At 39.9% G+C, this 26,425-nt stretch overlaps 1 protein-coding gene across 2 annotated transcripts in view; it reads left to right on the top strand.

Annotated features, from left to right (window-relative positions):
- The first annotated feature begins 6,164 nt into the window (after nt 1-6,164).
- SLC35F4 (solute carrier family 35 member F4) overlaps nt 6,165-26,425 on the top strand; it is a 63,624-nt gene continuing 43,363 nt past the window's right edge. For both annotated transcript variants that reach the window (XM_053475622.1, XM_053475621.1), the window contains exon 1: nt 6,165-6,516. In XM_053475622.1, coding sequence (XP_053331597.1) covers nt 6,414-6,516 — 103 coding nt within the window. In that variant the 5' untranslated portion in view covers nt 6,165-6,413. The remainder of the gene's footprint in view (nt 6,517-26,425) is intronic.

Below are 26,425 nucleotides of genomic sequence, written 5' to 3'. Positions count from 1 at the left end.
AGGTTCTATTTATAGTATAAGCATTTTTTCTCCCAAGCGTATTTTGATTTGCAACAATAATTATGTTCCTCTAAATTATATTTTTTTCCACAGTAAACAACTCTTGGTGTCTTTCAGTATTACCTTTGGGTAACGCTTTTAATAAGTGTCTTACATCTTTCACATAACTTCACAGTAATTTACACATCTGAGTGCAATAAGAGACACCAACATTGTGGCCCCATCCTTTATAATTGTTACGTTTGTTTGCTTGTTTTATTGTCATGTTGACTCTTTTTTTTTTTTCTCTTTTGTGATGGGATTGCACCATTAACATTAAAATGCACACGAGTAAATGTTACTATAATCACATTAAAAATAGCATAACTATAACTGAAGTCTGGATTTGTTAGTTGCCATATCTAAATTGCAGGTTTCTATTTGGTTTTGTATTCACTAAAGGGAGAGTTTGCAGGAGAGATGTGGTTTTTAATGCTGTCACTTCACTATTCTTTACGAAGAGCCAATGCTGGCTGTTTTCTCCAGCTGAGCTATGTATAATTTAATCTGTAAGGAAGTTCTGAAGAAATTTTAGTAATCTGACTATACATTAATCAGGGTCTGTCAAGCTCTTCCTACAGCAAAACCTTCATGATGTATAGTGAAGTGTAGAGTCTGAATCACGACTCTCCTTTTAGTGAATAGACCAAATTGAGGTACAATATATAAAACTATGATTAACATAGTGTCAATAAGGTTGATCAGTTAAGTTAACCTCATGGATATCTGTTTACAACTAAACTGAAATTATAAAAAAATAAATTATTAAAGGGGTACGGTGCTTTGTTCACGGAAATCTTCTGTACTCACCGTGGATGAACTTACTTTAAACACTGGCTACCTTCATACGAAGGGAAGGATAGCTTATCCTTTGTTTTATTTTTTGTCCTGTGTATGCTTTTCCCACTCAGGTGCCCACTCGTACCTTCGGTCTAGTGAACTGCCTTTTTCGCATTGATGCGGCTTTACACCTTCTCACCTGTTACCTCCAGGAAAACTGAAATTGAGCTTGCCATTACTACAGAACAGTCAAATGTGTTTTCATTCCTTCTTGTCCATGTTAAAACTGGATATGCCACGGCTTAGTGCTAAGAGAATGTAGAAGGGGACTAAAAATTATTCAAGTGTTTGTGAAGACGCTGCTTGATTTTTCAACTTATAATTGTACTGCTTTGTATTATTGTATACATTTTTCCAAAAATTGCAATAAATGTACAATGAACATGCAGTTTCTTCGGAATGTCCATCTTTAATGACTGAGCATAATAAGTGTGACGTTTTACCTGTGAATCATGCAGATAAAGGTATAAATCATTGTATGATTTTATTAAAAGCTTATAAAAGTGCAGTGTTTAAGAAAGCGTATGTCCATGGTAACAAGGACTTTTCCTTATAGAATGGTATAAAACATGAAGTACTATTGTGAGATCTCTGAATATACAGGTTACACCATGTGTGATGGGGCTTAATTTGGGGTGCTTTAGGGCAAAAGTAAAAAATAGTATAAAAAAAGTGCAATATGAGATTTACCATAGCTATGTACAAATGCCTCTATTCTGAAAAATGATAGATTGTTGAGGAACAAAAGGTTTCTTGGCCTGATTTGGTAAGCGAGAACTTGGCTGGAGATCATGACAGTTGTAGATTATACCAGGAGAGCTCCCATATGGCTTCACTTCTAATGCCAAATGTCCCCCAGCCCCCACTAAAAAGTACAGGACTTTCGGTTGCAACTCTTTGCAGTCATGTGAAGGTAGGCTTAGTTGGAAGAAGCTACTTTGCTGGCATTAGGGTCTTTGTTAACATTTCTGGCCTTCATGCTGGCATGTTTCATTTAGGACTATTAAACAGCATAGGTTGGGAACACATTTTTATAAACTTTCCTTATCATAAAAGGTATTTTCATGGTTTGAAAAATGTACAGGAAAAGCCCCTACAATAGAAATGATGCAAGGTGGGGAATACGACTGTGATGGCTTCATTATAAAACAGTTGGTGCACATACAATATTATTGTTGGATATGTTTTTTTTTTTTCTTTACTGCTGTATTGCTAATGTAATGTGATACAGATTAATAGGGTAAGGTTTGTATTAATAACGTTGGTCTCATTAAAAATGTTCAGATATATAGTAGCCTTTAATCTGTTATACAATCAACCAAGAAACGTTTCAGCTCACGATGTGTTGGCAAAATAAATTCAATTAATGTTTCATTTCTCCAAAACTAGTGGCAAGTGATATCAATGCTAAATTCTCAAGAGGTTGATTATTAATGATAACTTACTGACTTGCGTTACTGTATTCCAGAGCTTTTTTTCATATTAATGCAATCTATTACATTGGCAATTTAATAAAACTCTGCATTTGGCAAATGATTTTGGGATGTGCTTTTTGGATAAAATGAGGGGGGAAAAAATATTTTATATAGCGCCATCTTATTCTGCAGCTCTGTACAATGCCTAGAAGGGCCTGCTCAAACAAGCTTACAATCTAGAGGGTGTCTGAATGTATTGTACTATTAGGGATAGACCATCCACATTAGTACATTTACATCTTAAGTCACAAGTATAGACAAACACAATGTGCTTAAGTTTACAACACAAGAACACAAACAATGACGAACTCTAATGTCTTTATTGGACCTCCTTTGACAGCAAGTGCTTCTGCTAGCTGCAGATCAGACCTGCACAACATTCAAGAGGAATTTTAGACCATTCAGCCTGATGCTTTACAGGACTTCTACTGGGTCATTTTGTCATCAAGCCCAAACAGTGCTGTCTAAAGGCAGGGGCACACTGGGCAGTTACATAGGAGCCCCAAGATGAATCACATTGCTGGCCTACTGAGAAATTTCCCAGTACGCCTTCTCACCGGAGGCTGGTCTTGAGGCCGGCCATCCGACAATAAGTGTGGCCAGTGGTGACTCTAGAAACAATATATAGGGGGGCACATAATGTACCACAGTCAAAATGGGGGGGGGGGCATTAATTTCCACCATTAAATCATACCACTGGAAAAAATGCGTGTGTGTGTGTATATATATATATATATATATATATATATACACACATATATATACATATATATATACACCATACAATTATAACATAAGGAAACATAGCATTACAGGTACAGATCAACTGAAAATCACATGTAAACTCAGCACTGAGGGTATAGATCAAATAAATACATGGAAACCGCACTGCAAGTAATGCCCAACTAAATATGACATACAAACTCTATATTTGCAGGTATAAATACATACATGTGCGGAAACATATCATAGCAGATATGGAATAACACAAAACCCAGCTTTGTGGCTATAGATCAATTGGAATTCACATAAAAACACAGGATTACAGGTATATAAAACCCTCTAAATTACAAGCATAGATCACAGGCTGCACAGCCCAAAGCCAACCCAAATTATATTACCCATCTTTGTCACTAAACAGCTTCCCATAGTCATCTTTGTCCCCAGTTTCCATCTTTGTCAGTAAACACTGTGTTACTACCATCACATAGCTGGTGCACCATCATCCTACCACTTAGTATTTAGAGCTCACACAATAAAACACAAAACAATTAAACAAAGCTCAGCTGGACATGAGGCAATGGATTCAACGTCGTTTTGTGTTAATAGGTTCATTCTACATTATCGTATTATTCTAAATGGTTGCATAATTGAGTTCTTGCATTTTTCCAGCATACCTGATATGGAGACCTAAGATTATGGGTAGCTATTTAGTGACAAAGATGCCTATGGGAAACTGGGGACAGAGTTTGTCCCAGCCTCCCACCGCCAACCCTGCCCTCAGTTTGTCAACTTACCTGACTGAAGACACACAGGGCGTGTCTGCTGGGTTCCCGCTGCCAAATTTGCTCCACCCACCTCCACCAAAGCTATTGAGCGGCGTCGGCTGACTCAATTCAATTTCAAATCGACGGGCTCGATGACCTTCATGGGCGATGCCAGACCCTTTCAGTGAGGTGGGTGGAGCAAGTTTGGCAGAGATCCACATCTAAGGAGACCTCTCAATCATGTAGTCCCATTCCGGGACTGTCCCGGGGAATCCGGGATGTGTGGTCACCCTAGTATGTGGTTTCAAATTCGGCGGGGGGGGGGAGCAACTGGGGGGCAAGGAATAACCTAAGGGGCAATGCCCCCCCTTGCCCCCTGTAGCGACGCCACTTTGTGTGACTGTGGCTGTAAAAGAGATCTGTGCAGATGGGCCCAATGGACCCGTGGTAGGGCCATCTCTATTTAGGGGCCTCTTGCCTGTGTTTGGCCGCTGGACTCAAAGCAGCTAGCCCCCCCTCCGGTTTTCCATTCAATGGACATATATATATATATTTCTGTTGATTATCCTCACTTCGCATCATGTTAAGACAGCCCTGCGCCCAAGGTAACAATATTGAGTGTATTAGACACTGAATGGTCACTGAATGAAAAAGATTTCTCAGTGGTGAAGTATTAATGATCCACCCAAAATTACAGAACAAGAATTAAATAATTTAGGTGGAACCTTCTGACCTTTTAAAATTAACAAAAATACTGCTGAGCAGCTACATTATTTTATTTGATCTACATTTTTAAAATAATCTAGCATGGCATTGATTTCCCTTACATTTTTTTACAGTGTTACAAACAATATAATCACAGAAATTAACCATATTTTGGTTGAACTCCATCTGGGTCCCTAGTTTTCAGAAATCTGAATAAAACCTGCAATTGTATTTTTGCTGGTTTAGTGGAGATGGCTATGGCTGCAAATAACAGAATTCAGAGGAAAGATCCTTTACATTTTAAAACTGGGGACAAGATTTGTCACTTGCTATGTACTTGCTATATGCATATTTAACTTTGGTGCTGCCCCATCCCATAGCGGTGCCATCAGCTGCCCCCTTGAAGCTGCCATCCTTATTGCTGGGCGTAACATCATATCTCAATGCTCCATTCTGGAGAATGTGAGGCACCAGTCGGAAAGAGACTGTGTTGATTTGGTGCGGTCTTTCTTAGTGTTAATAGGCCAGTTGAAGAGATCAATGATTTCCCTTTTAACTAGTCCATTGAGCAGTAGTGCCACAGTTGGCCTAGGCCAGAATAGATTCCTTGCACACTTTATGCCCCTTTCACAAATATTTATAAATTCAAAGGATGTGGAACAGTTAAAATAAATAAATAAATAAAATGTTGACAAACATAAAAGATTAAGAGTTTATTTCCCTAAACCAGAAACAATGTCGCTACAATAAATGCTCATTCAACCAAACAATGTGATTTTATTTTGGGGAACAATGAATAGGACTCTTCCATATGGGGGATTGGTATGATTTGTTTTTTACATGATAACCTATTCTGGAGAATTGTACAAATTTCATTGAAAAAGTGAAACATTTCACAAAATATTAATATAATGAGAGTACTGGTCTGATGATGTAGGGCTAATGCAGAGCATTTAAGAATCCTCTACTAGCAGGATTCAGGGTAAGAAAAGACTGTTTTCAGTATAAACTCACACAGATTGCAGATACATTGTGCTAGGTAATTCACACTTTCTGCATTTTGGTCCCATGAACATAACACGTTTTATAATATTATTACTAATACTAATCTAATGGTCTACACACTTGGCACCGTGTATTGGGGTCTGCATTGTGGTCACAGAGGGAGATGATCAGGTGATATCAGAAGGAGAAAAGGTGGGGGATGAAGAAAGCTTGTTAATGCATGTGTCATGTCTGTTTAAATACTTGTAGAAAGCGATGCGATGTTTATAGTGTAGTGTTAGTGTACACACAGTCACGTGTTTATCCTTTAGGAACGGTCTCTAGATCCTGGGTATGAATGCGGAACCGGTTCTACCCCATAGCTCTGGCTGTGACAGTGGTACGCAGGTAGAGCGCCCTCTGGTGGTGATGCTCACACCTGCAGCCAGAAGTTCTCTCCTTGTGAGTGACAGAGGCTTGCAAGGGGGTTATGCGGAGATGTGAAGGCGTCCTACACAGACGGGATCGGTGGCGGAGCTGCAGCAAGGACGGCATCAGGACCGGAACGAATAGCGGAGGGAGACATAACCAAGCTGGAGGGGCAGTAGAGAGCTGAGCAGGGGCAGAACTTGGGGAGCTGACTCTGTATATAGGACAGCCGTAGATCGGAGTTGTGGAAGGTATCAGCAGCGCGCAGAACACTCTACTAAAGCTGAACCTTAGAGAGCAGAGGCCGCTGGAATCGATCAGGACCCGAAGAGCTGCGGGATCAGGACAGTCCGGAGACAGAGAGATCAGCACCAGGGACAGCGGGGTCACTGAGAACATTGCAGAACACACCGGGGGCAACTGTGCCGGGCATAACTACATCTCCCATCTCTGTATGGATGTCAAGGTGGCCCCCAACGGGGTGGCAACGATTGAAGACAGGATCTTAAGGATCACAGGATACTATGGGTACTACCCGGGCTACTCCAGCCAGAAACGTAAGGCAACCGACTTGTCTATTCGGAGATATAGAACTCGAATAATTATATATAGAGAGAGACCATACGGTGGGGTGGAACAGAATTTGCAAGTTTGTGTGAGTAAAGCATTAAAGATTTACCCTCTGAGGGGGATAAATAGGAGGGTAGACACTGTGTCTATATCCATGTATACATAGAGCGTGTGGTTCTACATACATGTAGCATGTTAGAATGCAGCTGGGTATGATTTCTGTGTAACAGGGCAGTTATTATTTGCATGTAGGATGGGGGTTGTTCAGATGCTCAGCCATAGAAACTGGCAGCGGCTTGTTTGCTGGTTCTGTGGATGGTGCCGGTAATGTTACGGCTGGAGAGAGGAAAGGAATCCCGTGGGGAGGGAGGGAGGGCTGCGGTCCCCTTGGGGGGAGTCAGGAGCTCCAGTCTTCTCCATTTATCTATAAGATCCAGGCTTTCTTTCTAGGTTACTATAGAACACACAGGTTATCTAGAAGACTCATATCATGGAAGAAGTCTTCCTGGTATAAAACAAAACTAAGCAATTGGGCCATAAACTTTAACAAACAGAGTGTTATTATCCTGTGTTAAATGCATGTATTATATATGTCGCACATTTAACAGACTGTCACACATACATACAATTTACACCATTATATATTTTCATTATCATAGTATATATAACCCGTATACCATATTGGAATAAGTGGTAAGACATCATTGCTCTTAGCCTATGTTGCATATTGTTATATTTTTTTAAATTAACTGTATTTTTGCTTTTAATGGTCACAGTAGAAAACCTAATTGACTTTGTTTTCCTGCCCCGGTTGTTAATCCTATATTATCTTTTTACATCGGCATTATTAAATTAACACTTACATTTGGGATGCACTTTAATGATTTAGATCTATAAAATTGAATTACTTTTCAAGAAAATATTCTGAAATGAACAGAACATTCAAAGTTTAAATAAATTAACATATCAATACCATATATCATCAATATTGAACTATGTATACATAAAAAATGTCAATCATAAGGAAAACAGATTTAAAAAATTGCTGCAAATCTACTATTGGTGGAAAAAAACAAAAAAAAAAGTTTTCAATATAGTCGGTATTCTTTCAAAATAATGTGCTGTTTTATGAATGTGTTCATCCTACACTGTGCAGCTGATATAACACCTAAGAATACATGAATAATAATAGAGTTATTTTATATGTGTGATATCCAGAGTAAGATTTATTGCAGAAAGGTTAATGCTGATGGAAGAATCTGAAAGCATATGTTTCATAAACTGTATATAACTATAACCTCCACTATAAGTAAACCAGGCAATATAGAGCTGATTTTTTGTTAACTGAAATGAAAATCATACGACCAATTACACGTATTGTTTTGACTAATATGATGAATGTTTGGGATAATTGTAATACACGTGCCGTGTCGGGGCACCTTGCCAGGTCCAAAAACAGTGGTGTCATTGTATTATGGACAGAAGCCAGCAGTCAGAAACGTTACTATATACAATTTTGCAGTTTGCTGTTTAGGATGAATATGAAGCGGCCTCAGTGTTTTAGATAGTCTTAACTTAAATCAATGCTACTTTAGTGTTCTAGGTATAATTTGACACTCAGTATAAGATGAAAATGCAAAACACTACATTTCAAGAGCAAGCAGAAGTACTTGACTTTCAGCTTGAACATTCTAACTTGTCAATTTGTACATGCCACTGCAGGATGCCTACAAAAACCCCAGCATTCAAATCCTCATGGTATATAGGAGTTTCCAAAATATTGAATAACTAATAACGTTATAGCTGCATGAACGATCAAGGAAAAAAGCCCGCAGAAGTAGCAAAAATTATGAGCATAATGGCTAGGAGAATCAATATTAGAAGTAAGCTGGAAAGTGGAGTTTGCCAAGAGCTCCGCTATCCTATTTATACCTGGAATTTAGAAAAGGAGACTATTTTTTGGAATTTTTAGGTGTATTTACTGGACTGGGCATTCACAGTTGAACATCTATTTTTGCATGCGGCAAAAGTATAAAAACACATGTGAATTTGCCCATATCCATGTAATTTGGCCCCAACTGGCCTTAAAGTACAATGCCTGCCTAATAAATCCCAGTCTGACCTTGATGTATAGTCATTGTTGGAAACGTCACTGCAGTTAGCCCTTCTGTTGCAATGTTTCATATATTATATATATATATTAAATAGTGTTCACATGAATAAAATACGTTTTTAAAATGTAACAACTAAAGATAAGTTTCAGGGATGCGGGTGCCCAGGAGTAGGAGTCCATGTGCAGGGACAGGATAGGGCTAAGTACTCGGCTAGAGACTTGATGTGTTGAGTTGCAGGCGGCTGTCTGCTATAGACTTTTCTTTTGGCGTCATCCATAGACACAACTGGAAGAAGCATTGAGTCTCAGAACAGGCTCAAAACAGCGGTCTGTAGAGCAGGCAGGTAAGAATGAGCAGATGGCAACGATGTCTGAGGAACAATAGCACAAAACCAAAGGATGATTCGAAACACCAAGAGGTCAGAGTCCAGATAATCAGAATCACTACAGTACAAAGGGCAAACCAGGGCACTGTCATGCCAGAAGTAAAAACCAGACAATCAGCTATGGTATAGTAATCAATGGGATCAGCAAGCAAGGCCAGGATCGCCAATGCTCTACCATGGAAGCTAGGAGCATGTCCGTGTTATAAATGCAGCATTGTGTCTTATCTCCATATGATGGTCCCATTGGAGGACACAATGAGGTCTGGTGACACATGAGGAGGGTGAACACAGGATAAGGTTACAGAAGTTGGTGCCGTGCCACAGAGTAAGTTGAAAAAGACAGACTTGGCCAGGATTCTGTAGGAGCTTTGCTTTGGAGGTTTGATGGGTTCATTGCAGTATTAAATCAGAGATTTTGGTTGTTGTAGTGAGCTGAGGACAGCACTGATCTGCAAACTGTGCTTAGGAGCCAGTGCGTCTTCTCCAGATGATGCCTAGGTGTCAGAGGGAATGAATGTCAAGCTAGTGATTAATGGCTTGCTAATCATGCGGCATGAATAGGGCATCTGTTTTTGAGCTGACAGTCAGGATGAACTTTTTGAGGTCTGACGGGGCAAAAGCTAATATAATTACATAGCCAGAGAGGGGACCTCTAGGCCTGCTGATGCGTGACTGTACTGCACAGCGTGGCACCAAGGCAGAGAGAAGATGCAGTCGTAGCCCTGAATTTATGGGGATTTTGACTGCGGGCTTGGTGGCTGCCAGTGTTTCATAAGTAACACACCAACTTGGACTGAGTCACCAACTTAAAATGAGTCACTTATCAGGTCAGAGAAGGGGATATAGTGTTTGTTCTGTTTAATGATCTACATAACACGCAAATAAGGTATGAAAGAGAAATAGAAGTTTCCTCTGGGTAATGTGAAAAGATACATTCCTAGGTACCAACTAACATGTTAGAAACTGTTAAAAACTGTTTTACCAGATTCTCAGACTCTATATCTGCTTTGTGGTGATGTCAATGGTCATGGCACTCTTTGAGCTTAACAATTTTTAGGTCAAGTCAATATACTGGGCTAAGAGTTCAATGCACTTTCAGTGCATTAAAGGTGATCAAGGACAGCCTTGTATTTTACACACATGGGAAAAAGAAAGTATCCTTGACAATGTTCCCCCGTTGATTTGATTTGTGAAAAAGGTGTCTATATTATATAGTATCCAAACTCCACTTTACCCTGTAGATGCTTCGTTTGACATCCGTTGACTGAAGAGTTGTTTGAGAGTTGTTTGAAGCGGTTTCTGGCTCGTTTTTTGAATAAACAGCCAGAAGACAATGAACCAACCAGCAGCGGCCAGAACAACGTGCCCGATCCCTACAATTTACCATCACAATGGGACCTGGAGCAGGCTGATACCACCAAGCTGCCCACATGGTTTGGTAGGTTTATCTGCGGCAGGTGTCCTATGATAGCATCATTCAGTCCCGTGGACCCTGTGCACTGGATTGTTAATATGGACAGAGCCCTCTACCTTCAAGGATGGCAGGCAGAGCCATTCCTAACACCAGCTAACGTCATCTTTCTTCACTTGGTGTGTACAGAGGCCATCTCCTGCTGCCTGGTCAGCAAGCAGGAGTTAAAGGCAGCTCTCATGACCTGCCTGCACATGTTCTATTCTTACACGGGTGCGGAGACATCATACCCCGGCAGGCTCTTCCTTATTTAATAACATTATGACTTTCAAGTTGTTTTCACATTTTTTAAACAGCACTATTTATTTAATTTCTAGCAGTGGATTTTCATCACTGCAACACTCTAATTGTTTTTTGCTTTTCTTCAGTAATTCCATCAGTAGATTGTCATTAGTAAATTATACATGAAACCAGTCAAGAAGCTATATTAAAGGACTAATATAGTCAATTGGTATTTTGTTAGCTCCATTCAAGTTAATTTTCAGAAACTATTGAAGTCAGGGACACATTGTTAGCAACAGTTGATGACTGAATAAAAATGCATGGGGGATGAAATCTGCTTCTTGGGAGGAAACATTGGACGCACATGAACACATGCCCCTGATCAAGAATAAATGGTGCTACCTATTAGGAGGCGTGTACTTGGTGGGAGTTAAATCCAGTAATTGATAATATACCAGTATTAATAGATTTAATAATCCATTTTTTCACATTTTTCTTTTTAAGCAAGTCTCTCAAAATTCCGATAATACGCACAAATAAATGCTCAGACTCATGCCACGACTGGCAATCCAACACACTGGCCGACGACACCCCACACTCACCTGAGCTGATACTCCAGCAGCAGACTGGGTGGCTGCCGGCTGGATCTTCCAGGCCACACACAACGTGTGCTTGCAAATGTAATGCACGAACTCTCATGCGTGTATATGCAGCAGCCGGCCGCACTTATGTCATTTAGGCTAGGTTTCCACTTGGGTTTTTGTCCTGCGTTTTTTTCTTGATGAAAAACGCCAGGAAAAACGCCAAGAAAACTGCCACTGCATTTACCTGCGTTTTGGCGTTTTTTCTGGAGTTTTTTCTGGCGTTTTAGCCTTTCTGTGGAAATTGCTTTTTTTGACCTTAGGCAGTTTTTCCAGCCTTTACAAGTTAGAAGTTTCACCCAGCTAAAAGGGATTGGGATAAATGGCAAGTATCTGCCCTCTCCTGATGTCATTTACTTGGTAGACCCTTTTGTCTCTTTTCTGTGGTTTGTAAGGCGTGCTTTATTCCGAATGTCTGCTCCTCTGGGAAGATTGGCCCCAAATGATGGTGCAAATTGTTTGCTGTTGCTTTTGGCACGCAGGATCCGGTCGCGTATGTTTGTTTGTAATGGCATGTTTGTTCCAAATGGTGTAAAATTCAATATGAACAAGTCCAGGACTTTGTTTTGTGTGAAACAGTTTGTTTTCAGCCTATTTCTCGTAGGACACACAGATACTGGGTCCATCCTCTGCATTGTAACTGTGGAAAAAACGCCATAAAAAACGCCAAGGCAATAAACCCACATGGCTTTTTCATGGCGTTTTTTCTCTCCCATAGACTTCTATTGGAGAAAAACGCCAAGATTTCTTGCAAAAAACGCCAGTGTCAACATGCTGCGATTTTGAAAAACTGCCACAGAGCCCAAAAAAGCAGAAAAACGCCAAAGAGGACTGAAAAAACGCCAAACAGAAAAACGCCAAGTGGATATGGCATTTTGCGATTTCCTATTGAAGAACAGCTAACATCTGGCTGCAGCTGTTTTTCACTAAAAAAACGCCAGGTGGCGCTATTGGCGTTTTAGCAAAAAAAAAACAAGTGGAAATCTAGCCTAAAAGATCACTGCCCTTCTTGGGCTACTTCTACTCCACTGCCCTTTTAACAGAGCGAATAGGCAGATTCTTGAAAGTTAATTGGCATGGTATATCTTCAAGTTTAAGGCAGCTGGAGGTAATTTGCTGCTTTATTGTGTATCTATTACTGCTCTATAGGATTTAAATTAAATGTGTGCTCTTTTTACTAGTGCATTGTAACTGAAATTGTGTCATGAATAAAATTGGCTTAGTTTGATCCAGAGCTTCCAGGACAACTGATATTAGAACAGTTTGTTAAAAATCGGAATTGATGTAATCATACCTGGGAACTCTCCAGTAAATTTACAAATGACTCAATCAGTATATCCACTCTTTCCACAATGGGTTGTGCTCGTTTTTAAAAGGTAGAACATGGCAAAATAAGTGTTTAACCAACCTACTTCATAGATAACATTAGAAGATGAATAGACGACCTGCATTGTTATTCAGTCTAGACTTTATCACTCAATCACCTTTCATGTAGCATGACATGACTTGCAGGTCCTTGCTTCAATGTGAAGACTATCCAATGCATGACAAAGCTCCGTAGGCTCATCAAAATCAACAACCTTCTCTCTTCATATTTGCGCTGACATAATGACATCTTACAACATGCAGGGATTTACGATTCCAGAGAGTGTTTTGACAGCTTTACAACAAACCCCAACCATGATAAACCGTATTGATTGATGAGTTCTTTGGTTTGACCAAATATAACCAACACTTTAAAAGAACCATCATCATATTAAATGCAAGACATACTGGTAAAATGTCACACTGATCTTCTTTTTGATCCGCAAATTCAACATGTGTCACAGGGATTTTAGCAGCTTCTTCCATTGCGGTCTTTGGTATCTGCCAATATTTCTTATGAAGGTAATCAATTTCCATTTGAGAAACAAATTACACAGGCAGAAAACAGCCTTTTCCTATGGCATGTACATGAAATACCAAAGCTCTTTTGTCTTTTGCATATGAATAGCCACTACAATGTTATCATTAAATAGGTAGTTAAAGAAGAAGGGTCATATTTTAGGTAGATATACAAGTTCCTTTTTGATCTGGCAAATTCCATATCTGTGTCTTCATGGGAAGCGTACGACTTCATATTTGGCAGGGTAGATATCTAAATCCTCCTTAAAGAATGAAATTAGGAGGTATTAAGAACAGAGGGAAGATCTGGTCTGAAGCTGAGAGGATAGTGAAGGTGAAATTACAACAATAATGGGATACAGTAAGAATTATATGGTGCTTGATGGGTAAAGCATGGTATGAGAGAAGGGAGGCGGTGAAGAATCAGACATATAGGACAAACAGATTATAACAATAGATGATTGCGGGAAGACAGTATAGTCATCATATCTTAAGTGGGTTAGGTAGAAAAATGTTGACTTGACAAAGAATAAAGGACAATAAAAGAGTTCTGAAGACCATACAAACAGTATTTTGCCACCGCAAAAAAACAGCAACAGTTTAACAGCAGTATGATGTATTGCAGGATACACGATAAAGGACGGAATCAGGACATAAAATGGATCAATATACTATCAATTAAAGAAAGTGGTGCCAAATCCATACCAACGAGCACATGTAGCTGCAGGCTATTGCAAATAGGCATTCTAAAGTTTGAAAACTGGTAAATCAGATCCATTTGCTGCGGCTCAACACTAACAGAACAACAATGAGAAGACCGACATAACATCAGATCCCAGGATATTGTAGAGAACTTTGTATAAATCCCTTTGCAATTATTGACCTTGTAAAAGAACCAATTTCTGATAGCATTAACATTATATTGTATGTTTGCCATTACTCACACCTGTTATGAATCATTAACCCCTTCATAAATGAATCAAAACCAAATGTGCATCCTCTCAAACATTTCCTGGAAAAGCAACCAAGGACACTGATATTATTTGGTATCATATCATGCTTTTATTTTGTACAAGTAACGTTTGCTAATTATGACACACTGTTTCCTCTGCCCCATCCATATTTTAGACAAATGGAAACAATAAACCTATTCCAGAACACATTTGTTGTACAGCTTAACAATGGTGCAACTATCACTGCTGTGATGCAACAGGCATTTATATACTGTTGGTGATATTATATAAACTACTTCAAAGCTGGAGTTCTAGGAAACTACTAAAGAACTATTTGGTAATCCCTACCAGATTTAAAGACAATACATTAAAGACCCAATATTCAGATATCAAACTGGAACTGTAAATCCAATGCACTCCTAATTACAAGCATATTGTACCAGTTGCTCCACCAGTACTGGAGTTACAAATATACAATGCAAGGGTAATCATGAGGATTGTGGGTACCTTAATGTAGATTTGGCTTTGCTCTAGACCCAGAGTTGGATGCTGCTAAACCCTACATAGCCACTAATTAAGCATATATGCATATGACATTGGCAGTCACACTAACTCTGGCTTCGTTTCTTTCTTAGAAAGCAAGGCAATAGAAACATAATTTGCCTTGGACGCTGGAAACCTTAGGGCTCCTCCTAGCCCCTTGCACAATATAGTTAGATTGCAATAATCTATTGTGTATGTTGAACTTCCACACTAGATTAGCTAATTACAATTTAATTGGTACATTTATACATTCAATTTTGAGATAATCTAGTAGTCACCTTAATGTATATCATACTATAGTGCATACAATACTTTCAAAATGGAGAGGATTTTCGAGCGCATGCCTCCAAGAAATCACAACTCAAAGTACTTTGTGAATATGATTTAAGGTAGAGGTTTTGGCACATATTTATGTGATTGTGAGTATTAAATTATCAGCAAATTTAGTTGTAGAGTGATTCAATTGCATTCCAAACAAGATCCATTCCCTGAATGCCCCTTGGAGAATATGTACAAGGTTATCTGATTTATTTTGGTACCTCTCACTGCTTGATGTAATTCCTTATTGCATAATTAAATAGGAAATTAAACTCTAGTCATTTGAAGAGAGACACATTTAAAGTGCTTACAGACACAAATAAATCCCTACCTATCTACATTGAGCAGGTGAGAGGGTAAAGGAGGGAGTATGGATGCGTAGGTGTTTGTGTGTTAACATGAATGTGTACGTGTATGTGAGCAGGGTCGGCCCAAGGCATAATGCTGCCTGGGGTGAAGTTTAAAATGTTGCCCCCCCCATTATTTACCCTTCCTCTCCATTCCTCCCTCCCTCCCTATTATCTACCCTTAGTCTCCCTCCCTATTATCTACCCTTATTCTCCCTCCCTATTATCTACCCTTATTCTCCCTCCCTCCCTATTATCTACCCTTACTCCCCCCCTTTGTACTTACCTTTCAGCAGTCCTTCTGGGAGTCTCCCTGCCGGGTCTCGGTGCCGGCTTGTAATGCTGGGCGCCGGAAATGGCAGTGGCGTCGGCAGGGGGGGCCAGAGGGGGCCATGGCCCCCCCTACATTATGCTGTGCCCCCCAGTATGCCCCCCCAATTGACCGGGACATTTCCCGGTGTGCCGGCACATTGAGCCGAAATTGCAGCCGATGCGGCTGACAGTTTCAAAGCGGCTGTAAAACCGAAGCGGTTTTACAGCGCTTTGAAACTGTCAGCCGCCGACCACTTAATGGCTTGCCGGCATGCCGATCATTGAGGCTCTTCGTCCCGCCCCTTTGAAGATGCTCAAGGGGGCGGGCACTTACGGAACAGATGCTGTGACAGGGAGCATGCGGTAGAAGAGCAAGAGCAGCGGAAAAACGAAGACCTTCAAAAAAGTAATTATTTCATTTAAAAAAATAGTTGATAAGCAGAAGGGTCTTCAAATGTCATTTCAATTTAGAAGGAGAACCCCCATTAAATATGTTTGGGTATTTTGTTAAAAATGCCGTTATTTAAGATTTGTGTTATTAGAAGTAATGCACTAGAGTAAGTACGCCAGATCTCACTGGAGGAGGCACATTAACAAAAGCTTTACTGAAGGAGGGACATTAACAAGGGGGGGGGCTGCCTTGAGAAAATTAAATACAAAAAGATGGTGGCTGGCAGGCTGGGGAGGGGGGCTGGCTGGGGGCATCAAATAAACCAATACACAAGGGAGGGGGGCTGGCTGGGGGCATCAAATAAATCAATACACAAGGGAAGGGGGCTGGCTGGGGGCATCAAATAAATCAATACACAAGGGAGGGGGGCTGGCTGGGGGCATCAAATAAATCAATACACAAGGGAGGGGGGCTGGCTGGGGGCATCAGATAAATCAATACACAAGGGTGTATAGCAAAAATACACAAAGGAGGGTGGCTGGGGGGGCACAAATACACAAGGGGCAATACACACAAACAACAGAGCAATGTGGAAAGCATTTTTATACTAGTAGTAGTAGTATATAATTAATAATATTAGTAGGTTATCCCATCCTGATGTGGGGGTCCATGTGGCAGCAGAGCCTTCCCTGGGGTATGTATTTGGGTGTCAGTGTGGCAGACCCTGTCCTGATATGTGTTTGGTCATCTGTTTCCTGGCACTTTACTTGCTGTAGAGGGTTAAATAGAACTTTGTAATTTTTATTTATCCAGATTTTGTGGTCACTTCAGAGGACAAAACTTTCTAGGCCTAGAAATCAGTGAGAGGAAAAGTAAAGGTTTTGTGTTATTTACTCTTATTTCAATCTGAATATATTATTAAAAGTTAGATGTTGGTTCAGAGTTTGTGAAACTCAATTCTTGATTTTATTATAGAGGACGCTATTTCCCTTTGGTTTCACAGACCAAGTGCTACTCAGCTTAGTTATATGCAGCTGTATGCATTTTGTTATCTGTGATGAGGTGTTCATTTGGTGATGCAGTGCCAAGATGGTTGTGTTGCATTAATGGCTAAAAGTTTTGTGACTTTTTTGATTTCTGGGATTTTAATAATGTGATAAAAAAGAATGATTTATAGTTGTTTGGATGTCATATAGTGTGTCAAATTCTGTTGATCTGTATCGGCTAAGTTTCCATACATTATTTATGTATACCTGCAAATACAGTTTTTTTTTACTCTTATTCAGTTGCATGTGCTCTTTCCATATGTTGTTTATTTGAGCTATACCTGAACTACAGGGTGTAAGTAAAAGAGCGGTATGGTCAGGGCCGGCCCTATAATGGGGCAGACTGGGGCAATTGCCCCAGGCGGCACTTTAGAAGGGGCGGCACTTTGCCGCCCCAAGCATTTTTTTTTTTTTGTTTTTTTTTTTTGAAGCGGAGGGGAGAGAGAGAGAGGGGCACCGAGTGGTTTTCGCTTACCCGCTCGGCGCCCCTCTCTCTCTCTCCTCTGCGGCGAGTCTCCCTGTTTGGTCCCGGTGCCGGCTTGTAATGCAGAGCGCCAGAAGTGACGTCAATTTCCGGCACCGTGGCAGAGCAGGTAGACTCGCCGCAGGACTGTTTAAAGGTAAGTACCGGGGGGGGGATCGTAGATTATGGCGTTGGCGAAGTTTAAAACCCCCCCCCGGCGTCGGCGCGGGGGGGGGGTCGCGGCGGCGTCGTTTTAAACTTCGCCCCCCTGGCGTTGGCGGGGGGTGGGGGGCTTTTGGGCGTTTTAAACTTTGCCCCCCCCGGCGTCGGCGGGGGGGGGCGGCGTTTTAAACTTCGCCCCAGGCGGCGTTAAGTCTTCGGCCGGCCCTGGGTATGGTTTAGTGAATGAGGGGAGAAAGGGACTCTGGGGATGGTTACAGGGGAGAGGACCTCTCAATGTCACGGTGCAGGACTGACTGACGGTCTTCCCCTAATCTGCAGTCAGTGTGGCAAATAGATATTTTTGGTGTAGTAGCGGAGGGAGTGATTGCATGCAAGGGAGTGTTGAGCGGGGCCCAAGGAAATGCTTGGGTAGGGTCCAATTTTTTCACTATAAAATATATTGGCAGCAGGTTCTAATATTTATATATATATTGGCAACAGGGGCAAATATTTATATATGTTTTGGCAGCAGGGGCTAATATTTACTTATATATTGGCAGCAGGGTCTAATATTTATTTATATATTGACAGCAGTGTTTAATATTTATATATATTGGCTGCAAGGGCTAATATTAATATATATAGGAAGCAGGGACTAATAATATATATATCGGCAGCAGTGGCTAATATTAATATATATCGGCAGCAGGGGCTAATATATATTGGCAGCAGGAGCTAATATTAATATTTATTGGCAGCAGGGTCTAGTATTTATATTCATATTGGTAGCAGGGTATAGTATATATATATATATATAAATATATATATATATATATATATCGGCAGCAGGGGCTAATATTAATATATATTGGCTGCAAGGACTAATAATATATATTGGCAGTAGGGGCTAATAATATATATTGGCTGCAGGGGCTAATTATATATATTGGCTGCAGGGGCTAATTATATATATTGGCTGCAGGGACTAATAATATATATTGGCAGTAGGGACTAATAATATATCGGCAGTATGGGCTAATATTAATATATATTGGCAGCAGGGTATAATTTTTATGTATATCGGCAGCATGGTATAATATAGGTATATATCCGCAGCAGGGGCTAATATCAATATATATCCGCAGCAGGGGTTAATATTAATATATATCAGAAGCAGGGTGTAATATTTCTATACATCGGCAGCAGGTTCTAATATTTATATATATTGTCAGCAGGGGCTAATATTAAAGAATGAAAAATAACTGCCGGTTTAGCTGTTATTTTGAAATCATATTTCAATCACGGTCTTTAATTCAAAGAGATAAGTGCATATTATGTAGTTAAAAATGCACGTCTAACGTGTGTGTGTGTGTATATATATATATATATATATATATACCCCCTAAATATGAAAGCTGGAGATGCCACTGCGGAAATGATGTCATCTTCCGGCGCTCAGCATTACAAGCCGGCACCGAGACCGAGCTAGAGGGCTCGCAGAGGAGAGGGGCGCCGAGTGGGTACTGACAACCTGGTAAACGAAAACCACTCGGCGCCCTCTCTCTCCTCCGTTTAAAAAAAAAAAAAAAAAAAAAAAAAAAAAAAAGGGCTTGGGGCAGCAAAGTGCCGCCTGGAGCAATTGCCCCACTCTGCTCCATGGTAGGGCCGGCCCTGTATGTGAGCATGAATGTGTAATTATTTATGTAAGTTGCGTGAGAAGAATTGTGTGTTAGTGAGGGTATGTTAGTGTAAGTATGTGTAAGCATGTGTATCTGTATTAGCGTGAGTGTGTAAGTTTGTGTAAGTGTGTGCACATATGTGTGTGAATGTTGGGAGGGGGAGGCAAGAGGCTAATGGGGCCACTTGGCTTTACTTGCGCCCCTGGGCCAGAAAGCGCCAGCCCTTCCCTGCTAGCAAATCTGAAAGAAAGGCTGATCTGGTCCTTGTTCATAGTTCAATGAGTGAGGTCAATCTCAAGAACTCCCACTGATTTAAATATGATTTATACAGGTCCATCCAAGCTATTCCTGGAGCAGAAGCCTGATGAGATAAGCCTTTCACAATGCAAAGTAAAGTCAGTCAGAGGCATTTACGACTCTCTTGCCAACTTACTTTCTAGTAAACTCCTAGTTTACTAGTGCAAGACGACCATGTGACTTCCAGCTTGGGCACACGACAGCATCGTCAATGTGTGGTAAACGGGTCTTAGAAATGCAGAAACTTAGTAAGTGGCTACCACTAGATTTGCGCATGCTCTAGCTATTTTCACACATTTCACCCTTAATTCTTAGTTTCAGGTTTAATACTAATGGGCGTTTTGGTAAAACGTGGCTCTGTAATACTAATCTATGTAGTGCTACTCATCTTGACTTCTATAACGTAGGAAATTCCATGAGTCCATGCTAGTAGCTACCTGTATCAGGCAAGTAGTCTGACTGATTTGTACCCTGTAGCATATCTGGTTCTAAGAAAGGTCCATCCAAACAGTCCTGCAGAATTTCAATAAAAGAGCTTAAGTTTGGTGATATACAGTGGTCTGTACTATTTTTTGGCCCTTTCACTTCCAATTGACAAGGTCTCCTTGCATTTTATATTTGTATACGTTAATAGTACAAGGTGTTGGCCTATGCTTATGACATAATCCTAATGAAAGTCATTGTATATTGTCATTAATAAAACTGGGTGGATATGCGCTATTTTGGCAGGTAAAAGAATATAACCACTTCTGGCTAGGTTCTATGACAATACATTTATTTTCATATACGGTAGTTCTAGGGAGAAACATAGACCACCATTTTTTCCCCAGATTTAGCTGATGCAAAATAGGGATTGCCTTTTTCACTAGTTATAGAACTGAAAGGATCTTTTTAGAATTATCAAACTACAAAATGTTATAAAGCAATTACAATAAAACCATTGTCCTTTAAAATACAAGTTTTCAGTTTTAGTTATGATATTCTGTTGGTTAACCTTAATGCCTTGGATATTAGTGTTATTCTTTAATGTAAAATAAACCTGAACTAATGTTGTTTTTGTTATTATAGTTTGTTTTATATATTTAAAATTCTTGAAATTTAATTGCAAGAAATATTTACAATTCATAGAATGAGGGTAGTTTTTTGCAGAATGAGATCCCCAGATCTCACACAATATATATATTTTTTTATAGAGAACTCTAGGTTTTTAAAAACCAAAATAAAGTAAAACCCACTTTTACTCGTGATTAATCATGCTGCTGTATACAACCCTTTATTTAATGCAGAATGAAAAATATGTATTTTCCCATGCAACTTTTCCCTTTACATCTGCATTAATTCTAGATGTAATTGTGCAGGTGCCAGATTGGCTTGGAAAGACATTGCATAAACAAAATGTGTTTATCTGTGCCAGCATGCAGCAGAATATTTTCAGGAAACGAGCAAATGCTGATTTAGATTTGCTGAGTACAAAAACCTTGTGATCAATCAAAGTTCCGCATTATCTTCATTTCACTGCATCCCTATTTAATTATGACTTGTCATGTATAAAAAAATCTGCAAATTCATAGAGTTTGATTTTCTTTTGACAGTAGTACGTATTTCCAAAAATAAAATCTTTAATATAAAAAAAAATATATTTAATATTTACCTTTAATGCTGTCACATTGCTCGGACAATAGTTTAAAATCCCTGTTTTTGTCTAATATAATGTTTTCAGGCAGCTGTACCAATATTTTGAGTTCTAACTCTGTTATCCTAGCCAAATCTACTACACAAAAACCCTGACTCTTTATCCTACTGCCCATAGTAAACAACAGACTAGTCATAGTCAATAGAGGAAAGGATCCCTTAGTGCTTACTTAAAGAATCAGCTTAGTGTGGTGTTTGAGCAGGGAAAGGTGGCCAAAATATCCCATGACAATAAGGACAGTGCAGTTCTGCAGAAAAAGTTTATTGGAACAAAATGAGATAAAACCAGGTTTTTCCAATGCAAATGTACATTACTGAATACAGCTCTGGATTCTAGGATCAAGGAATCTGGCCTCGGTTAATCCTCTGCTGTTTTTTTTTATACTGTTACCCAAACGTTCTAGAAATCTACGGAGGAAAAAACAACTTAGCTTTGCAGTTATAGAGAAGAGTCACTGAACTGCCAAATCAGTTTGTGTGGCATGTAAATCACTCTGGGTTTTTTCCTTGTCAAGATATAAACTGGTCTACAAAGCCTTAAATAAAGGGCATTAAACTCTGAACACACAGATACTACATTATTGTCAGAAAATTAGACTAACCGTGCTGCTTAGGCTAAGATACCGGCCCATACATTTCAATTTCATCCTCTTGTCATCCTCTTCTTTTGCATAAAAAACGTACATGAGATATAATACTGTCGTGACCGTCCCAATGGGCCTGTGCTGCAGTTGAAAGCCAAAAAAGAAGTGGGAGAGACGGCAACTGACCCAGGGCAAGGCGTCAGTGGGAAATGTTGGAACTGATATGTGACGACGTTATAAGAGGAGAGGAGAGAAAATGGCAGCAAGGGGAAAGAATGGGAAGATGACAAGAATCAGGGACATTAGGGGGTAACCTATACCACATAGGGATGGGAACTGAAAAATCAAGAACTGATGTGGGATATGATAGGTGAAACTGTCTCCAGGTTATATGTGCAATTGTCTTACGAATGTGATAATCAGTGAAAGTGTCTGAGAACTTTGCTGTACAGATTTTGATGTGTTAATTGCAGGTATATGTAAATTATACATGTTGACTAGTAAAGTCAAATAGATGATGGGCATGGCACGTAAATAGTGTATGTTGCCAGGATATGTAAAGGGCCATTAACATGTGTTGAGAGCAGTGTCAATGTGTGTGCATGTATGCTGCAGCCCTATGACTGTCCCCAAACTACTGCATGGGGCTGCAGACAGCGACCAGAAAGCTCCCCATAGGATTCCCCTGATTACTGTACAGGGGAACAGCACAGGAGAACCCTCTACTGTACAGGGGAACACCACAGGAGAACCCTCTACTGTACAGGGGAACACCACAGGAGAGCCCTCTACTGTACAGGGGAACTCTATAGAGGAACCCCCTTATTTCTGATTGCTGCGCTGGGGAACGTCAAACAGGTGATGTCACGAGAAATCACAAGGGTTATTACTGATTGTTTTATATGTGGCATCATCGGTTCAATAAACTTTTATAGGGTCTGGAAAAATTGAATTCTAATTATGTTATTCATTATTCATTATAAGACATACCAAGCCATTATTTTAGTATTTGCCCATGTTAGAGTAATAACCTTTACAACAAGAGATAATTGATGGCTGAGGATAGCTACATAAAGTGTAATTACCATAAGCGTGTAATTACCATAAGCCAATCACAGGTATGCTAAATAGACAAAAAACAAAACAAGGAAAACTGATACATTTTTGGTCCATTTGCCCAATGAATAATGCTAATCTCCAGCCTTCACATTACTGCTAGTCACAAATGACACATTCCGCCCCTTCTGCCTTGTATACGATAGCCAATATATCACAAACTGCAAACTTTATAATACTCTTTATGGCAAGATACATCCACATGTAGAAATGGCTTCTTAATACTGTAGCTCTGCATGATTTTTGGCTGGAGATACTGCTTTCAAATAGGACCCTCATCCCAAACACATGCTATAAAACCTTTGCTTCTAAACTGTTCCCTTCCATATTTACTATGTTAAATGGCATTAGGGAAGGCCTTTACTTTACACATACTATGCACCAGGTGCTACTGCCCTTAATACTGATGAAAGGCAAACTGCCAGAACTAGAAAGCAGCTACAGACCTATTTCTCACAACAAATCCTTACAAACAGACTGAACCTTCTCACAAAGAGCGTCCATCTGCATCAGGTCGGATTCCTGCCACAAAGACACATGCTAGACAATTCGAGAAGATGTATCAACCTTCTCTGGAAGCCTTGCACACCTCACTGCCTTCTCTGTTTGTCTACTTCGTCCACACAATATAAAGTAGCTGCATATGCGGATGACGTCTCATCCATGTTTCATTCACACATTACACAGTACCATTCTATTTCAAGTGTTGTACCTCTTTTAAAACCTCAAATACTCAAGTAAAATGAATTTGCTCCCCCCGATTGTTATACCTCTTGCCAATCGCTATCTGTTCCTCAGACCTAAATCTACAGCACCAAATTGACGCCTTTATACGGCATAACAAAATAGCCTCAGATCAGTAAATCCACCTCCTCACATTGTCAAGAGGCCTTGGGCTACCCAATCTTCTCTAATATATACTAGCTGTCTTTTCTTTCTTTTATTTTTTAGTTCTCATTAACCACATTAGACAATGTAGAACCTCAGACCGGTTTATTCGGTATGATATCAGATTGTACACATGGTTTTAATAACATTGTCAAAACTTATAAAACTGACAAATAAACAGACTAACCAAGACATTCTTGTCTTGTATGACTCACAGCATCAAATAAAAGGCAATGGAAATCAAAATGGCAAAAAGTCAAGGACAATGACAGATCAAAGTCTCTGATCATACAACGATGAACAAGAAAAATAAATTCTGGAATTTGCGTGTCTCTCGTATCAAACTAATTTGCAATTTCAAGTGCCTTTTATCAGAGAGACTGTTCATTGACACAGCCCCCCAAGTGAACATCAGTTGGTGTATTGTATATATTAAAGGCATTGAAATCCAGGCCTCGCGTCTACCTTTTACCTAGCGAGATTCAAACTAAGTGACAAGAGCAACCCATTCCAAATAAGTATTGGTCCATGGTTGCTTCAGGAACACTCCACTTCATACACTTACTATATTCTGGGGATATTCACTAAAGATACAGTTTCCAGAAGGGCTGCAGAAGTTTTTCTATGTTTTACCACCTCCTTCTAGGTTAGCCCCTTATAATACACACATGAATCAGTGAATCACATGAATCAGTGAGATTTCTTGGGAATCACTTTACCAATTGATCCATGTATTATGCAAAGCCAGCTCAGTCCTTCCTGTTACACACAGAAACAAAGGTTGGAATAGAGCACTCAGTTATGAGATGGTGCACGAGCCAGGGAACCACCAAGTCCTTTAATAAATCCAAAATAAAGAAGCAGAGGCTCAGCACTCAAATGGCACGGTGAGTTTATTTCACAGGCAACGTTTCGACACACAGGTCTTTCTCAAGCCTTAGGAGAAAGGATTGAGAAAGACCAGTGTGTCGAAACGTTGCCTGTGAAAGGAACTCACCTTACTATTTGACTGCCGGGTCTCTGCTTCTTTATTTTGGACTTTCTGTTAAACAGACTTGCCATGGTTTCCGGTTCCCAGTACACAATAAGGTTAGTGAAGTCGCAGCTTTTCTGCAAACTTAGATTTAGTGAATAATAATCTCAAATAAACTTAGCTTTTAAAAGGATGTTCAAGTGAAGGCCAACAAGAAGAGGGCTTCTGTGCTTGTAAGTATATACGAAGTGACAAAGTGGCATTCATATTTTTAACATCCCTGTGTTGTTGGGAAAAGTACAAATGTTCGGTATGGGGGTTTTTGAGGTACATAAATCAAGGGAGACTAGATTCACTATGGACAAAAACATTGGGACACCTCACCATTACACCATTTGCAGCTATAAAGTTTTCTGGGAAGGCTTTCCATAAGATTCTGGAGTCTTTCTGTCTGATTTTTCCCCATTCATCCAGTAGAGCATTCGTGAGGTCAGACAGGCACTGGTGTTTGACAAGAAGGCCTGGCTCGTAATCTCCATTCCAGTTCATCCCAAAGTGTTGGATGGGATGAGGTCAGGGCTCTGTATGGCCATACCAAACTCATCCAACCACGTCTTTATGGACCTTGCTTTGTGCACTGGGGCACAGTCATGCTGGAATAGAAAAGGACCTTCCCCAAACTGTTCCCACAAAGTTGGAAGCAGAGCATTGTCCAAAATGTCTTGCTTTGCTGAAGCATTAAAATTTCCATTCACTGATTTTAATAATTAAAAAGTGTGTCCCAATACTTTTGCCCATATAGCGGTGCACAAAGCAAGATCCATAAAGACATGGTTGGATGAGTTTGGTATGGAAGAACTTGACTGGCCACCCAAAGCCCTGACCTCAACCCCATCGAACACCTTTTGGATGAAATTGTGAGACAAACACTTTTCTATCAATCACTTTTCGCTGTTGGCACAAAATAATACTTCTCATTCTCATACATCATCTTAACCACCATTTTTAAAAATAAACTACTTTAAAATGTGTTAGTACTGTATAACACATTTTAACCATTTAGGTACCAGATATTTTGTAATGTGTCAAATACCCCTCTGGCTGACTGTCAAAGACAGGATATCCAGAATAAAATGCACACAGCCTGTACTGAAATGTAAATGCCTGAGTATCCAGAAACTATACAAGGGGACTTAGAATGAATAAGTACTGGTGCACGCTTCTTTAGTGCCGGCTTAGTGATTGGCCACCGATATGTTGCATAGGGGAGGGATTTGGAAACAAACAGTGCTGTATTTCAGGGAAGTGAATGAGCTGCCTGAAACACAGACCACTGCAGAGATAATACTATTTTTAATATTTCATTGTCTTTAAGACGTAACTGGGCAACAACTATTTTCGATGTAAGGTGTATT

The sequence above is a fragment of the Spea bombifrons genome, chromosome 9, assembly GCF_027358695.1.
Source record: "Spea bombifrons isolate aSpeBom1 chromosome 9, aSpeBom1.2.pri, whole genome shotgun sequence".
Lineage (NCBI taxonomy): Eukaryota > Metazoa > Chordata > Amphibia > Anura > Pelobatidae > Spea > Spea bombifrons.
This window is presented reverse-complemented; position numbering and strand designations above follow the sequence as displayed.